Here is an 18,532-nt window from a genome sequence, read left to right on the forward strand (position 1 = left end):
CTTCAGAAAAAATAGGAAAATCAACATCTGTATGCCAAGATGATGGGCCATTATTTCCCTGCTGGCCAAGTTATCCTGTTTGGTAACTCAGAAACGTACAAGGTTGGATTTTACGCACTGCTGAAAAAGCAATACTGGGGACTGATGGTGGGCTTCGTGGGGGGAAACCCATACAAAACAGTTACAAGGAGAAGTGGCCAAAATCATCCCTGCCTTTTCTGCTAGCAGACTTTCGACTGGCACAAGAGGCAGGAGGAAAAGATTTCACCCATGATTTCATGTGCCCCAACATCCAACTGAACATCAAGCTGAACATCAAGAAAACAAAAGTAATGACTACAGGAGAATTACACAACTTTAAGGTTGACAATGAGGAAATTGAAATGGTTCAAGACTTTCTATTCCTTGGCTCCACCATCAACCAAAAGGGAGACTGCAGCCAAGAAATCAGGAGATTGAGACTGGGAAGGGCAGCCATGAAGGAACTAGAAAAGATTTTGAAGTGTAAGGATGTGTCACTGGCCACCAAGACTAGATTAATTCATGCCATCGTATTCCCTATTACTATGTATGGGTGTGAAAGGTGGACAGTGAAGAAAGCTGATAGGAAGAAAATAGATTCCTTTGAAATGTGGTGTTGGAGGAGAGTGTTACGGATTCCATGGACTGCCAAAAAAACAAATCAGTGAGTTATAGAACAAATCAAGCCTGAACTGACCCTAGAAGCTAAAATGACTAAACTGAGGCTGTCATATTTTGGTCATGTCATGAGACAACAAGAGTCACTAGAAAAGACAGTCATGATGGAAAAGTTGAGGGCAGCAGGAAAAGAGGAAGACCCAACAAGAGATGGATTGACTCAAAAAAGGAAGCCACAGCCTTCAGTTTGCAAGATCTGAGCAAGGCTGTCAAAGATAAGACATTTTGGAGGACTTTCATTCATAGGGTCGCCATGAGTCGGAAGCGACTTGACGGCACTTCACACACACAACATCCAACACCACCTTTTCAGAGCTCACAGGACACAGCTGGGGAAAGGCAAGTCCTTTCTTCGCCAGCAGGGCCCAGGATCCATATGACATATTATGGAGCACCGGTAAGAAGTACTGGTTTACTTTTTGTAGTATCCTAGTATCAGTATAAAATTTAAACATGGGTATCATATGGCTGCTATTCCAAAAGCATCTCAAATTCTTCTGTTCACTCAAAAATGTGCAAAAGGCATGTGTTAAAAATGTAAGAACAGGTGAACCCTGAATGCGAATCTTCAAAACAAAAAGTAAACTCTCCTAACACAGAATGTCACATTATTTGCCAACTATTAAGTGTTTTAACAAAGCAAATGCAGAACTGCTACTAGGCATTATACATCAAGGAGTGGAAAAACCACAAAAGGCATATGTATGGGTTATAAAAGCCCTTTTATAAAGCCATTTTTAAACAAAACCAAAGTTTACAAAAGAAAATAAGATACAGAAGAATAAGTTGTTTAATATATTCCAAAAAGAAAAAAAGAAGAAAAAAAGAAGAGAAAAACAATGAGAGGGACACAATTCCAACATGCTGAACAATAAAGGGTTCTTTCCATGTTCTCTTTTAATACAAAATACAAGCCAAGGATACACATACTTAAAACAGAGCTCAGGAGCAGATATGTACTCCTGGGAACCCTTCAATAAAAAGCAAAGCAGGGATTGTTAATTTTTTTTTAATTGCAAGTACATACAGAGACTGGAATATGTAAAATTAAGTAGCACAAAAGACCATCACACAATTCTACCAATGCATGTTGCATCTATAATTCACGAACATGGTCAACAACGTCATGTTCACTTCACCCTTTAAAAATGCATTTTTTTAAATAAAGCATTAATGTTACATTCAAACTGCATTCCCAGTACCATGCTGCAGATTTCATTGTCAAGGGACTAACAACCCTACTGGTTATCATCATGACTGGTGACCATGGTACCTTCTTTAGGAATATTCCTTCAGATAAGTGACCAGCAGAAGCCAAGTATTAAGAGTCAGCAGCCTCTTTCCATGGCCACTCATGAAAATATCAAAAAGAGATATAGGGCCCAACAAGGTACTGAACACCCAAGACAAATATCCACTGCATTCCATTTCAGCAACTCCTAGCTGAGGTTAAGGGCACTTGCCCCACTTGGGAGTATTTTTTATAACTGAGAATTAGTTCAGGGTTTTACTGTGACATGTTCTTGGTAAACAAATTATGTAATTCTCTTATATACAACTTTTGTAATAAGTGTTTCTGCAGGAAAAGTAAAATTCACAAATTTCTAAAACACATTAAGTTGTCAGACATCCATACATGCATACACACGCTTTCTCTCACGCACGCACACAAATACTTGAAGGAGTTGTCGTATTACTGTGGCTTAAGCAAGTCTGTGTACTGTTCTGCCTGAACCCCCTATAAAAAAAAACCCTCCCCACTTATACAAAGTGTGTGCCGAACGGTACCTTGCAGTCACACCAAACATGCTCAAACGGATGGAGCCATTCCATTCTCTACAGTTTTGTACAGGGACAGGTGGGGCAACAGATGTTTTAAGTGGTCAACATCAAGATCATGTAGTGATTGCTTTAACAGATCTGAAGAGATCTTTTCAGGGTTACAAAAGAGATTAGTAGAGAATAACAAAATGTGAAGTACCCAGTGAAGCAGAAAAATGCATATTAGGGTGGGGGAAGAGGAAGAATCCCCAAGTTACCTGGGTTGTGTTAAACTATGGGCCCTCAAATTTTTATGAGACCACCCATGTTTTAAGCGCCGTTCTAACTTCTGCCTTGCGCATATCACTCATGACCAACTATCTCACACACACAACAGGGATTCACGATCCAGTTTCACAATTCCCATTTAGGCCCCAAATTCCACAAGAAGTTTGTTCCAAATGCAATGGGGGCGAGGGTCATCAGATTTTGGCTACAGCTGGACCCAAGCCACATAGGCAGGGCCTAATTCAATGAAACTACTTGGGGGGGGAAGTCACCCCCCCAGTACTAATATCACTTTCCAAATACCTAAAATCATGGAAATCAATTTCCTTTTTATTTTATAAAATCATGTGCCAACATTATGATTTGTTATAAAAAATAAACACTCCACAGAAAAATTACATAAAGCAAAGCACCAATTTCTACAGCTCATAAGCTTCCAGCATGTTATAATTCCCCCCTCCTTCTCAACTCCACTTTAGTTTAGCTGTTTATTGTACTTGGGGAAATTCCTTTAAAAATCAATTAAAAAAAATCACTTCAATCAACATAATTGAACAGTTTCTGTACTTGGTGCAGTCACATTATGACTGAGTATATTCAAACTTCTACATCAACCCTTCTAATGACTCCAGAAGGATTTACAGACCACTTAAATGTATATACTTTCCCCGCTGCTCCTAATATTTAATTTCCATATTAGATCAAACCAATCACTCTAAGCTCCTGCGTTTAAGTTTCTTTGATCTGCCCCTAAAAATTATATGGAAGAGGAAAGCCACCACAAAGATGGTATCTGGATATTGACTGTTAAGGTGTGCAGGTTGTTTCTTCAGCACCATGGCAACCATTACCTGGTCAAATCCAAAAAGAAAGTTGCAAGCACCCTTCCAAAGCCTCACTGAAATTTCGTTTCTATCCCTGCTGCTTTCACAACTACTTGCAAAGCTATTACTAGATACACTAAACACATCTACTTTTGGTTTTCCAGCAAATTTGCAAGAAATAGCTAATTAAATTAGGATATTATTAATCTGCCATTCCCAGGAAGCCACTGAAGTAGAGCGATTAATGCATATTGGAGTAGATTGATTTGTTTCACTGGCGCTTTGATGGAACAAAACTGAACTGATACTTTAGGGATGGAATAGTTGTAATGCATACAAAATTGATACATACACGCACACACAATGAGGAAGCGAATTTCTGTAAAACACAGTAAAATATTTAAAATACTGACACTGTTTCATTACTGTTATATTAACTGCAGAAAAGATACTTTCCTTCAAGCTCTAAAAATACAGAAGTGACTGACTAGAAGGAGAGAACAAGCATTTCTTAACTATATAAAAATTTAGAATTTACAGAGGTTCCCAAGAGTTTTGTTTTTATGAGGACATACACAAAGCCAATTAAAAAGGAACGGGAAGAGAGTTTATGTTCTGAGATTCAATGTACATTAACCTGCTCATCGTATACGATACCAGGTACATACACTGTTCCACTGGTTCAAATCTTTAAATGAAGTGAGAATAAGGAGGGAAATCTCAATGGCTTTCCAAATGCTTATCAGTCTGAACACTATACATAGTTGTATCTGTTAAAGAAAAGAAGAAGAAGCACATTCTTTGGAACAACTGTAAATCAGCAGTTAAATCAGCTATGTTCAGATTCCATGAGTAATCACTCTGAAACCCTGTACATTTGGAGCAGCCAAATAAAACGAGATCATAAAGTATTACGTGAGATACCACAATCATTAAGGACTGAACACTCTGAATGGAGTTTTGGGATTTTCTTGCTTAGTATCCTGATAGGTAACATTAGAACTTTGGATAGATTTACTATTTGACTTGGTTTCAATCCAAGAAAGAACTCAGGGTATTTCCATTTGGGGGGGATTGTTTGAAAATACATAAGACAACACGTAGATCAAAATGGACACTTCAAGCAGATTGAACCTGTACTGCTTAGTTAAACTTCCAGACAGATTTACAGAGGAAACCATGGGAAAACCAACAGAATGTCTAAAAATACATATCTGTACCACCACTGTGAAAACACAATGGTGGCAATTCATTGCTTTTGCATTCTTTGCTTTGGCTTTCCAATACTACCCAGGTTAGCATGATCTTTGAAGACTATACTGGCGAACAGAATCTTCTATGCTTTTAATCACAGGGAATATGTAGAAGTCAAAGAATCTGGCTTCAGAACACTATCTTTCAATTTCAGTTTGTCAAATGGTGATTGGTTGAGGGTGTATATTATGATTGTACAGGATAAAAGAAAGCTGGTGGCACTCCAACTTATACTAAATACTGCAAACAGAAGGGCAAAATTCAACTTGTGTTTAAATTGGCAGTACCAATGTACCATTTAGAGGTCATCAAAATGACAGCATTCACCCATTTTGAAATGTACTGTACATTGGCAGGATATCCTTGTTTTGTGATGTACCACAATTTTACTGTATTGTTAAAGCCTTCATCTCTTATCTCATCCAGTTTTTACCCTGTTCCTTACTTAGGTATGTAAGACCTGGCAGTGGAGAAGCATGAATTGCAATCCATGCTGTAGGGAGCAGAAACTAAGCTAGGCAATGGGCAAGGGCAAATTATATCATCTCTTGGTGGAAGCTATGTAGTCTGCCCATGAATAAAAGAGAAAAGAAACATTTAAGCCATGACTCATGGGATGGATGTTTTAGGAATCTCCCCAAACCCAAGCTTTAAATTTTATGAAAATATTTTTAAACGTATAAAAAACAGGAGTTTCAAAATTAACAAATATCAGAAGTCAATGAATTTGGCCAGACAGAACACTATTCTAATCAGAAAAAAGGATACCACAGCATGAACAGGTAGGCTCTTTTCTAAAGATTTAAATACTTCACAGACCACATAGTCATTCAAATTATCTTGGCTATTAAAAATAGGATTGTGGAACCCCAAGCATTCAGAATATTGGAACTTCAAAAATCCTTGATGGAGTTTAAAATAGTAAAAGTTATTCATTCAGTAAGGATGAATTTTCTTCATCAGAAATGCTATATGCAATAATGTGCATTTTGGATTTAATTAAGCAACAGTTGCCTTAGAAGAACTTTCCCATCTTTTGAAAACCTATTCCATTTTGTTACGTTATGATCTCCAAGTGACAGCATCAATCTTATTGCTTTACAACTGCAGTACACCTCCAAAAATATAATCTTTAGTAAGCTGTTAAATTAAGTCTAAATGGCTTTCAGATTTGGTTGGGGAGAATGGAATGGCCTGTAGAGACTGTGACATCAAAACATTATTGTATAAGGATTCTCTTTAAAAAAAGAAAAAAAATACTGTACTATTAAAACAGCTAAAGTAAAGGTGGCATTCACAGCCCATGAGTCAAGCCACAACCAAAACCATGTTCTACCCCTAAGTATATCCTCTTTTCCTTCCTCTTTCAAAAAAAGTTTCTTTCCCACACCACCATTTAATCTTCACCAGAGGGGACTTCATCTTCGGACCCTTCATCTCCAGACTTCTCTGGAGGAGGACTAATTGATTTCTTCTTTCCTGGAGGACTTTCAGGCTCTTCATCCTCATCTTTTGGAGATGGGGTTTTTTCTTTTGATGTCTTTGAAGCTGAGGGACGGCCTACCTTCCCTTTGCCTTTCACTGGACTAGGCGTAACTGGAGGGGGAAAAACACCAAAATGTAATGCATCTTACTTATTAAAATGCATGGATTTTACTTGTAAGATCAGCATCTGAGCACGTATTCCATAATACATTCCTTACTACTGATGTGTAATATTTAATTAATGCCCTCACACTAATACTGTTTGAGCAATGCTTGCACTGCTGTAAGGTAGCAATGCCCTATTCAATCTAGTAAGAACTATTACTTTTAAATCAAAAGTCTGTGATAAATATGAGACTCTAATATCTTGTTTCAGCAGTAAAATATGCCAGCTTAGACTAGACTTTCCCTCAAACTTTGGATTCAAAGCGACATCAATATTTCTGCTCTGTTCCATTGAACAGTGCGTGGAATAGGTATTGAAGAAAAATCACTGCAGAGAACAACTGCAAGGCAAGCATCACTTCTAATAACTTACAGTGATGAAAGCAGGAGTTCCAATACAGATTGACCTACCACAAAATGAAGGCCATAAAGCCTTCCTGGAGAGGGAATCTGGGCCTGCACGAGCCTTCATAATGAACACCTTAACTTTTCAAATCTTATTTTATTTTAGGCTCTCTGAACACAGCTGCTGTACAAAGACATTAGCTCTTGAATTCGCCCTGGCCATGTGACAGAAGAACACTATCACCTTGTTTGTCCTACAAACATAACCTTGTATATTTAAGAAATGTGCAACTGGCACAATAGTGATCCTACTATCTATTTAGGAGATCATTTAATCCAAGACATCAAATGAAGGAGAGCACTGCACTACATAATGAACACCTTAACTTTTCAAATCTTATTTTATTTTAGGCTCTCTGAACACAGCTGCTGTACACAGACATTGGCTCTTGAATTCACCCTGGCCATGTGACAGAAGAACACTATCACCTTGTTTGTCCCACAAACATAACCTTGTATATTTAAGAAATGTGCAATTGGCACAACAGTGATCCTATCTATTTAGGAGATCATTTAATCCAAGACATCAAATGAAGGAGAGCACTGCACTTTTCTAAAGACAAGGCTTAATGAAACTGAGATTTCCCTTCCCCCCCGCAAATGCGTGTGTGTATGTCTGGTGCACCTGGGTTTATGGTAACATTTGCCATCTTATTTTCATTCCTAATACAATAAAAGGAGACAGTCACTGGGATTGGTAGGCTCAAAACATCACCTGTTTTAATCAGCACTGGCAAGTGGTCTGAACACAATACTGGCAACTAGGAAGTCTAAGAATCCCATCCTGATTCAGCCACTCAGTCCTTTGAATCTCTGAAAATAGGAGTAATCCGTACATGAAATTTACTGTACATCAGTTTTGTCTTATAGAGATTGCCATGTATGTTCATCTGAACAGAATGCTAGTTGAAAAGAGATTTGAGACTGACCTTGCAAGCAAAACTCCATTATGTGATTGCCAACAGGGCAAAATAAGAACTTGAAGCAAGCTGAGCTCACCTGTAGCCTTTAGCCTGGGCCTAGGCATTTTCTTTTCTTTCCTTTCTGGTTTGGATTTCTTAGCCACTTTTTTGTTCTTCTTTTTTGAACTGCCATAGTCACTATCATCATCATCTTCCGCAAGGAAGTCTTCGTCGCTGCCAGAATCTTCTGTGCAGAGAGAGAGGAATGAAATGTCTCTAAGAAGGGCTGTCCTTGTTCACTTGGAAGGGAGACAGAATGAGGGAGAGAATCTGGTAGGTTGATCAAGGGATAGGAGTCAGTATTCTTGGCTTCTATATCCTGTAATATACTTGCTAGAACTTGGAGAAATCACGACTTCTGTGCCTCAGTATTTTCTCATGTAAATCTGCTTTATGACTGGTGCCAAGCAGCACTTGCTTTAATTAGTGGCAGAAGTAAATTTCTCCATTCCTCAAGAACTACATGTAGATTCAGAGTGAACATTTCCTGTACTAGCTGCTGTAGATTCTACATCAATGCCCTTCCCAGCCTGACTGTTTTCTTGTTCAATATGGTCTTCCATCTTGTAGCAAGTTGTAGAAGTGCCCTCTGAAGCCAATACCAGTATGATATTACATATGGATACACAGTACTATACAGCTTCCACGCTTTGATTCCAGGTGTCCATGATTCATCCAGTTCATCAATTCCCCTATTTCACTGGGTTTCTGTGTTTATTAGTGCACATTCACTGCAAATTTCATTGTTGGCCCCCAACGTTCACCTTTTAGAGCGCATGTCTGTTAATATACACAACAGACGTTAGAAAGCAAAAGTTAAGCTTTTTAATATATATATTTTTAAAACTGCTGGTAAATTCTAGTGATGAAAACAAGAGGGGATTTTACCCTTTGGAGTATCATGAAGCCAAACAGGATGGTATCTGTAATCAAATGGCCTGTTCAGTTTGTTGTCCAGTGCTGAAGATAAAACAGTGACGAATATGGCAACCTTGACTTCATTGTGAATTTACTAATGGAAATATTCTCAAAAGGTATTAACATGTTCAAAAGGTTTTTGATATGTCTGAAAAGATTTGGTGCCCTGAACGGAGGGTTGAGATTCCCCCCCCCTTTGTTGCCAACTCCCAATAATCCGCACTTAGTACTCAACAATTAAAGTGTTGGGTTTGCCTTATCTGACCTGCTTACCCTGGACACCACATCAAGTACAGCAAAAGTTTGTCAGTCCCATTCCTGTTCTCAGTGTGCATGTGTGCCAGTCAGCCCCACTTACTTTCCTGGAATGCTGCCTCCTCCTCCTCTTCCTCTTCCTCTTCACTGCCTACATCATCCATGAGCATTTCCCGTTGCTTGGAAGCAGCTTTGGATGCTGCCTGTCGCTGCTGACGCACATTTTTGGGGTCTTCTTTCTCATCTTCACTGTCATCTGTTACAAAGTCACCAAAGAACACTGAAGATGGACAAACTAATTTGGAGCAGGGAAAAAGACTGAGCTGCAACAAAACATTTCTCTAGTCATAGTGAGATTTGCTGGATGCCAAACGTATCAGATTGACAGTTACTGTGGAGACACTACACTAGCCAATTAACACTATCATTCTGTGCTCCTTATAGAGATACTGTGTGTTGTTTTACCCATTTTCACTACATACATCTTTATGACTGAGAGACTTTGAACAGTGTACTTCAGTAGATACACAGAAGCCTAAAACTAAAAAGGCAACCCTGGATGGAGTTTGTATAAATATATTTTGAATTTCACAAACACCATTTTACTCAGTCACAAATACGGTAATATTAATATATATTTATGTTCTTGTATAATGGCATACGTGTATTCAAAATTTTATGTATTCAGACCACTGAAGAAGGCTTTACAGCCGAAACGCATTTGGTCTTAGTTTTGTTATTATTGTCTGGTTGGATTTTTGTGTTTATTTGTTTTGAATGTTTAATATTCACAAGGGATACATAGAGGCTTGAACAGGGTTACATATAAGTTGTGTATTTGTGTATGTATTACATTTTCTATATATCATTCAAAAGATCACTTGTATCAATATTAGCCCCATGCTGCATGTTTATGAAAGCAGTTCCTCTATACTTTCCTTTTCCTCCAGTAGCTTCCTGCACCCTTCTCTGGTAGGGGACATGAGACAGGAAAAAAAAAAGTAGAGCAGTTTTTTATACCCCGCTTTTCTCTACCATTAAGAAGTCTCAAAGCGGCTTACAATCGCCTTCTCCCACCCCAACAGGCACCTTGTGAGGTAGGTGGGTTTGAGAGAGTTCTGAGACATCTGTGACTCTATGTCACATGGAATTTTGTTCGGCAGTGGCTTTTGGGAAAGCACAAGCTGCTGCTGGAGAAAACCAGTTTACACATTTCACAAATGCATTACATGAAGCTGCAGCCATGTTTAATATTTATAAAAGTATTTAATAACCTATTTTATTGTCTTCCATTATCTGATAACACCCTACTCCTTTCACTGCACAAAACAACAATTTTAATTTATGCAGCTAAATGGCCTTACTGGTTCATCACAAAGTTTTGCCCACAGGCATATTTTTAAATAAAATCTTCTCTGATCAGCTGAAACTGATCAGCACAAAGAGGAAACAGTGTACCAAAAACATGAGGGTATTTCTTGCAGTACTTCAACCATATTTCATGAGACCAGAGGTTAGGGTCCACCTGCACTAGAATATATACCAATTAAACTGGAGGAATTTATTCGTACTGCAGCATTTGTGCTTTGAGCTGTGGTTGGCAATGGAACCAAGTGCTGCTGTTTGCACACTGCTGCATGTCAGAACCAGGGCTAATTGCCGCTAATTTTGCAGAGTGCCATTCCCATTCTTTCTGTCTCTCTCACCTAATAAGCAAAGGTTTTTGAGAAAGCCTAATTCTTTGTTTTCAGAAGGAGAATATCTGAACAAAACCTATGCATTAGTTACCCAAGAGACAGATTAGAATACTTTCTATTAAAGGTTTCAAAACACAATTAGGATAAGGAGGCTGGGATAAACAGAAGAGGACACAGAAGGGTCCAGTTGTCAATCCAACAGAAGTCACATAAGTAAATTCATTTTAGCTTGAAGCATCTCAAGCACTGAAACAATCTGTTATTGAACTGACTCAACCTTTGCTTTTTACTAGTGTTCCATTCACACATATCATATGTAGGTGAACGCCTGGCTAATTAAAGTATGGATCCTGGTAAGTTTTCCTGGAAATACATTATCTGAAAATGCTGACAAAGCATTTTATCTAGTTAATTAACACATATTAATTGAGCTGTGTATGCACAACAGTAAAATACTGAAATGATGACTGACAACAGTATTGATATACAGTTTTTACCTGCAGCTCTTTTCCTGGATTTGGAAGTTGCTCGTTTGTTCTTGTCGGGTTTGGCTTTTTTCCCTTTTTTGTTCTTTTGAGAACTCTCATAATCACTATCAGCTTTGCCATCATCTGCACCTAAATCATCCTCACTGCCAAAATCTTCATCTGAGAGAAAAGAGTGATAAATGATACTTAATATGCATCTTCTGCAGAGAAATGTAATAAGAAAAAGCAAACTGTACCAGCCTGCAATAGTAAGGACTAGTGGGCAAACGATGCACACAACAAGGGAAATGAATGTGACAGTTACAAATTATTTAGGGCAGGACATATTAACGTTATAGACTATAGCAATTGTAGAGCATCGAGTCACAATGTTTTAGACATTACTAGCCCCCACCTGGTTGGTTATCTACGCTATAACAAAAGCATAGTTACCTGCTGAATGTGAATCATCTTTCTTTGTCTTCATGTCTTTTTCAGAGTCCTCACTGTAAAAAAGAAAACAATGTTGACATATCTTCTAAGTACCAACAAAAAGGTTCTTCTGATGGCGTATATACAAAATCATATAAACTCTAAATGCAATACATATAAAACAAAAATTGCACCAAAACAAACCAAAAATCATTATACAGCAAAAAACCCCAAAGTCAATCAAAACCAAACACCCAATGACACAGAACAGTGTTTACCTGTTACCTCAATGAAAACAGACCATACTGGTTTCCCTCTGAAGAGTGTTCCATGGCTTTGGTGCCATCACTGAAAAAAAACAATGGTTGGATCCAGTGATCCACAGATGTAAGAATCTTCCTCGCATTTCCATCCCTTAGCAATCCTTTCTAATTCCGGGAAAGCAGCTATTAGTCAATGCAGGTCACAATGTAGGTATCGTGACTCCAGGGATAAGCTTTTGCCAGGGGGTAGGAAAGTTCAATGATCATTAGTCATCTCCTAATGGACAACTGGATCCAACCAACTGTCTTATGTTACCATTCACCAAACCTCAAATGGTGGGAACACACATAGGAGAGTCTCAGAAAAAGAGAGATTCATGTTGAAGGATGGTGCTGTCAAAATACCTTGCTTCCAGACAATTTTGGGATTTAAATATCTAATGTAGCACCTTGAACTGGGCCCAGAAAATAAACAAGAACAATGCAGTTGTTCAAAACCAGAATAATATGCTCCAGCCAGCCTGTCCCTGTTAACAGCCTAATAGATGCATTCTGAACCTTTTCTAAGGCAGCCTCACATAAATGCATTAAAAAAGTCAAACATGGAAGTTATCAGGATGTGAGTAAATTGTGACCAAATCTCTCCTGTCAAAGAAACAGCACAGTTGATAAGCCAGCTTTCTTTTGTAAAAGGTGTCCTAGCCATCACCATCACCTGGACATCTAGAAGCAGTCTAAATCTAGGAACCTACCCAAACTGTGAACCTATCAGCCATATCCATGCCCAACAGCACCTCCATCTCCTCAGCATTTAGCTTATTCACTCCTATCTAATGTGTCACTGACCTAAGACACTGATTCAGCATCTCAATCCCTCCTCTAAATTCAGTTGGAAAGGAAGATAGAGCTGTGCACCACTGAGGCCAATTAACTTCCAATGACCTTCCTAAAAGTTCCATATATAACAAATACCACCTTCTAGAATGTACTCTTCGGGAAGGGCTGAACCATGGCATGACAGCACTATCTAATCCCTTCATAGCCAAGTAGTCCAGGATACCAGCAAATTGCACCAAAAGCAACTGAGAAGAACCAACATCAACACATCCATTTCATTGCCTAGGTAATTTACAAAAGTGACCCAAACAGTGTCAGTGCCAAAACAAGGTAGGAAACCTGGAGTGAAACAGGATTAGATAATCTATGATTAAATAGAACGTTGACATCCAATAGGAGGAAACAGTTTACATAATGTTTAGATAATTTAGATTTTCCTAATTTTTAGGAAATAGTACATCTTTGTTTATTAAATGGATAGTTTTATTTATTACCTACATTAAGTAGCACTTCTTTAGGAAAGCTAACTAAAATTAAATTGCACATAAATAACACATTTTAATAAACTAATTAAGAAACTAAACAATCTTTAATATTGCATAAATCAGTGATTTGCATATTCAGTAGTCTGAGTTACCAAGGTTAGACTTATCTTCAGATTTTATTAGCTCTAAAGGACAAGTCATCAAAATGCTAAACAAGATTTCGTATCGCCATTCCGAATGTCATTTTTATTTACAGACCTAAACAGAAATACGAGTGTTCTTACTTTTTCCATTCTCAGTCAATTTCGGAGCTTGCACAGAATACCACCAAATAATGAGAAAATGCTCTCTGTGTTTGTAGATGATACTACTTCTGTAAAAAGCTAGCTTAGCAGCTAAAGGAACTCTGGTTCATGGTGACTTCCAGTTCAGGAAAGACTTTGTTCAGAGCATCACTGGCAAGCATGTACTGTTTAAATGGTTCTTATTTCAATGCAATCACTGTGATTATCAGATGCTCCTATCATGCTAGCAATATCATCTTCAGAAGTTAGGGATCTAACCTTGTATCTAGAGTAGAAAATATTATCTAGAAAGTGAAGCATAGTTAGTGCTTGATCCACTTGCTTTTCATTATCTGCACTTTGTTGGTAGATATTTCTTTTAATTATCTTGAAGTGCTTCTCAATTCAACAGAATCAGCAATGCAGCAGCTATCATTCTGAAGTTTTTCCAATGATATGGACATAGGTTTCAGTATAACTGAGCATATCATTCTACATTTCTTTAAACCAGATGTTGGATACCATAATTCTATTTTGTCACAATTTTCTTCACAAAACTTTATGAGAATAGGCCAGTTCTTATTTCGTTCAAACAAACACTGAATCCCAGCACACATCTTGAGGAAGAATTACATCTATTGTGAGCCTAGAACAAAGACGACAGTGTGGTATAGTGGCAAGAGCGCTGGACTACATCTTGGAGATCAGAGTTCAAACGGCTTGCTCTGCCAGGGAACTCACTGGGTGCTCTTGGATCAGTGTAACAAGTTTGGGAATAAATATATACAAATGAATAAATAGGATAGCATGTTCTGAATTTTTATTTGAAGCCAACATCCTTAACCTTCTTTGGGCAACCTTAAATTGTGCCGGGTGGAAAAATAATTGCACCTGTGTGTGTTGGTTCTAAAAGGTATGAAAACTGTCACCCATGAGGTAAACAGCTGGAGTTTATTCCTTCCAGCCTAACTGAAGTGTACAGGTGTTATAGACCTCTTATTCCCCTCTCCTGTTAGATTAACTGGAACACCCTGTCCATCTTATGCCCACGCAAAAGCCTGGAGGCAAGATAAAAAGACAAATGTATTTATTTAACAGGAAAATGTTAAAGGCTTAGTAAGATTTTTTTAAAAAAGAGGCCTAAAATATTTACAAATGTAACTCACAGCTCCAGCTGAGCACAAGACATAAGAAACAGCTTCTGATAATATGTAATCTGAGAACTGTACAAAATAACCATTTGTGTTTTGAGAGAAATGACTGGACTCAGCCACTGAATCCCAGACTAAAGATATCAAAGTGCCTTGAAACCACAACCTGCCCTTTTAGCTTCCCTCAACCTCAGAAGACTGAAGAATGAGAACTAATCAATCATTCTGTGTGACCCTCTCCTGGACGCCTTTTCCTTAGCATGACTCGTACATGGACAGAATGATGGAAGGTGAATTTTCCTGACTTCTATGAAAAGGTGTATTTACCTTTGGTATGAAGGTGGGATCCGGGCTCAGTACCACCTTATCTTTGTGGAATACGCAAAGACCTTTTCTAGCTAACAAGGCTCCCAGTTCTGACACCCTTCTGGCAGAGGTCACAACTACCAGGAACAGTGTCTTCATGCGTACCCACTTTAGTGGGATGTCTCTTTGTGGCTTGAACAGCGCTGCTGTCAGTGTGGAGAGTACCATATGCAGCCTCCATGTCAAGAATCTATGAACTGTAGGATTAGACTGAGATGCCTTTGATGAACTGCAGAATATGGGGTGCCTTCTCAATGGTACTCCAGCAATCCAGGGTAATATAGTTGCAATGGTTGCCCCTTGACGCTGCAAGGTAGATGCCTTCAGTTGTTGTTGGACTCTGTGAAGGTTTGGCTCCCCAGGGGTCCGCCCCGAGATACCAGGGCCCCCACTGGGTCAGCAGGGGGAGCCTCATCAGCCTCAGCCCACTTGCAAGGTGAGTCTGAGCTGACCTCACCTTCTGTGTCAGCCAACTTGGCCTCTTGCAGCGTCTAGGCCAGCTGAGCCACAGACCCATCCTCCCTGGCCTCAGCTCTCTCCTGCCTTATGTAGGGCCAGCCTTCCCTGGACCCTCTCCCTGTGTTGCCCTAACCCTGCCCCGTATCCCCCCCGCAGAGTCCATAAAAGGGGTTGGACCCTCCCGGGCCAGCACCTGACATGGCTGTGTGGCTTGTCTCGCCCATCCCTCGCCCGGCTGCCTCTCAGCTGTTGGACAGGCCAGCAGTGGTGAGGATGGGGAGCCCAGTGGCAGTCTGCAGCGGTCTCTTCCAGCCTTCTGCCTGACACAGTGGAGGCCTCAGCTGCTGGGGTGCCCTGCAGGGGCGGGGACCCTGCACCCATTCTTCCTCCGGATGTCTCATCCTTCGCTGCCTCCCGGGAGCCGCTTGCCCCCGCCAGTGCTCCCACAGCTTCGCTGCCCCTCTCCACCGTCTGGGAGGTCTTGGAGGTAAGTGAAGCCCTGTGGAAGAGTTCTGGGGAAGGCGCAGGACAGACTCCATCTCGCAGGAAAGACAAGAGCTGCCTCAGCCCTGGTTTTAGTGAAGTTTATGTGCTTGCGCTGACACCATCTCATGAAGGCCATCCAAGTGGTGTTATGTATACTTCTAGTAGATGCCTTTCTGGATGCCATGATAGTCTCCACTACCTCTGAGGTGTAGCCTGAGTCAAGGAGGGCTTGCCTCTCAAGAGCCACATGGTCAGATGGAACCAGTCTGGGTCCAGGTGCTAAACCAGACCCTTCTGTAGCAAGTCCGGGCTCACCGGAATCCACCATTGTGTTTGTATGGACAACTTCATCAGCATCGAGAACCATGGTCTGCATGGACCATCTGGAGATATGAAGACCACATCTGCCCACTCCTGGAGGATCTTCTGCAATGTATTTGGGATCACCAGTAATGGCGGAAAAGCGTATAACGGGCCCTTTTGCCAGATAGCTGTCAGTACGTCCACCTGCTCCAACCGGGGATGGTAGTACCTGGTGAAAAACCATGGCACTTGGTGGCTGACTGTCAAGGTGAATCTGTTGGCTGAATCTGCTCACAGTCTGATTGAAGATTTCCTTCTTGTCTGACCACTCGTTCTCGCCTATGCCCTGTCTGCTCAGCCAGTCTGCCTGGGTGTTGAGAGTCCCCGTGTGTGTTCGGCTGTTAATGAAAGGAGGTTGGATTCTACCCACAGGAGCTGTTTGACTGCTTCCTGATGTAGAGTGGAAGATCTGGAGCCTCCTTGTTTGTGGATGTGGGCCTTGGCTGATATACTGTCCATTCTGACAATGACATTTCTTCCCGCTATGGGTAGCTTGAACACCAGAGCATTTCTGATGCCTCTGATTTCCAAGAAGTTTTATTCATTCAGCTTTCCGACTGGGTCCAAGTTCCCTGTGCCAGAAGGTTGTGTAGTGAGGCTCCCCATCCTGATAAACTGACATTGGTGAAAATCTGAACAAAGCTTTCCTGTGTGAAGGGGTCCAATATTGCTCTACAGTCCCCATTTTTCTTGGGAATGGTGAAGAAGATGGAGTATACCCCTAAGCAACGTTCGGAAGGAGAGACTGGTTCAATTGCTCTCATCTTTAAGAGATGTTCTATGTCTGTCACAGTCCTTTCTTGTTTTTCTTTTTGCAGCAATCTGGGCAGAGTGATGTACTGCTTTGGAGAAAAGGCGAGGAATTCTATGGAGTATCTGAACTGTATAGTTTGCTGAACCCAGAGGTCTGGTTGTGACCGCATCCACTGGGCCTGAAACTCCTGCAGTCTTCACCCGATTGGTAGATGTCTGGCGTCACTGTTTTCCTTGCTTGGCAGATCTGTCTGCCTTGTCGATCAATACGATTGGGAGAACAATTGAACCGAGAACCCCTCCAAGAGGATCTTCTACTTGACCATTGTGCCCTATGCTGGTCAGATCTATTTCGTGGTAGCATGTTGTAGGAGCAAAAGAAATGAGGGGAGAAGGTCCTCCAGTTGTCCTTTCGCAGGTTCTTGAGCATGGCCTTTTTATTATCTCTCGTTTCCACCAGAATTTTATCTAGCTTATCTCCAAAGGGTCTTTCCCCTTGGAAGGGGTATGCCAGTATGATGTTCTTTGAGTGTTACACATGAAGCTGCCTTATACTGGATCAGACCCTTGGTCCATCAAAGTCAGTACTGTCTACTCAGACTGGCAGCGGCTCTCCAGGGTCTCAGGCAGAGATCTTTCACATCACCTACTTGCCTAGTCCCAGTGGAGATGCCAGGGATTGAATCTAGGACCTTCTGCAAGCCAAGCAGATGCTCTACCACTGAGCTACGGTCCTGCCATTGAGTGTAAGTTTGCTTGCCAAGCCCTCAGCCACAAGGTGCACCTCATGGTGGAAGAAGCCACCATTGAGCATGCCGTGAAGATAATCGCATCCAAAGATGTGTCTGCCAAAAAGGTGACCACTTTTAGTAGTCGGCTGGCTCCCTCAGCTGACCTCTTATGGTCAGTGGGATTTAGTTGGTTCAGTTTTCTGGCCCAAACGATAGAGGCCCTGGATATCAATGTGGCTGTGGCTCTAATGGTCAATGCTGTGGCCTCGTGGGCCTTTCTGGAAGCAAAATCTACTTCCCTATATAAGGAGTCTTTAATGGGCCCTTGTTCATCTTCAGATAACAAGTCCATGGTTTGCAAGTCCACAATAGGGGCATCCACTAATAGGACCTGTAACAGTTCCATAGCAAGTGGTGCTAGAGTATAAAGCTTTTTGGTGGCATTTGGAAACTGTCTGTTAGACATTTGACCATTGTCTTGACCAAATCCTCAAAGTACTGTGGGAACAGAAATGATCTCTCTGTTGGAGTAAGGCGGGGGAAAAATTATTTGACCCCTTTTTGACAAGTTTTGCCTCCTTTAGTTTCATCTCCTGGGTCTGGCCCTTCTGATAGATCTAGTGCTGTGATGGACCTGGCCAACAGGGACTGGTAAGTGTAGCTCTTGTAGCTTATGAAATTTTGAGTTGACCTTAGGAACAAAGGTCGGGACGGGACGTAGAACCACCTTGTCTGAACGGAA

The 18,532-nt window shown here is 40.6% G+C and overlaps 1 protein-coding gene across 1 annotated transcript in view; it reads right to left on the reverse strand.

The window, feature by feature from the left end:
- Window positions 1-5,887: 5,887 nt before the first annotated feature.
- Window positions 5,888-18,532, reverse strand: part of NUCKS1 (nuclear casein kinase and cyclin dependent kinase substrate 1) — a 32,167-nt gene continuing 19,522 nt past the window's right edge. The window contains exons 4-8 of the mRNA XM_056867732.1: window positions 11,634-11,686; window positions 11,211-11,360; window positions 9,120-9,272; window positions 7,881-8,030; window positions 5,888-6,422 (exon numbers count right to left, since the gene is read on the reverse strand). Of these exons, the coding sequence (XP_056723710.1) occupies window positions 6,223-6,422; window positions 7,881-8,030; window positions 9,120-9,272; window positions 11,211-11,360; window positions 11,634-11,686 (706 nt within the window). The 3' untranslated portion in view covers window positions 5,888-6,222. The remainder of the gene's footprint in view (window positions 6,423-7,880; window positions 8,031-9,119; window positions 9,273-11,210; window positions 11,361-11,633; window positions 11,687-18,532) is intronic.

The sequence above is a fragment of the Euleptes europaea genome, chromosome 2 (genome assembly GCF_029931775.1).
Source record: "Euleptes europaea isolate rEulEur1 chromosome 2, rEulEur1.hap1, whole genome shotgun sequence".
Taxonomy (NCBI): Eukaryota; Metazoa; Chordata; class Lepidosauria; order Squamata; family Sphaerodactylidae; genus Euleptes; species Euleptes europaea.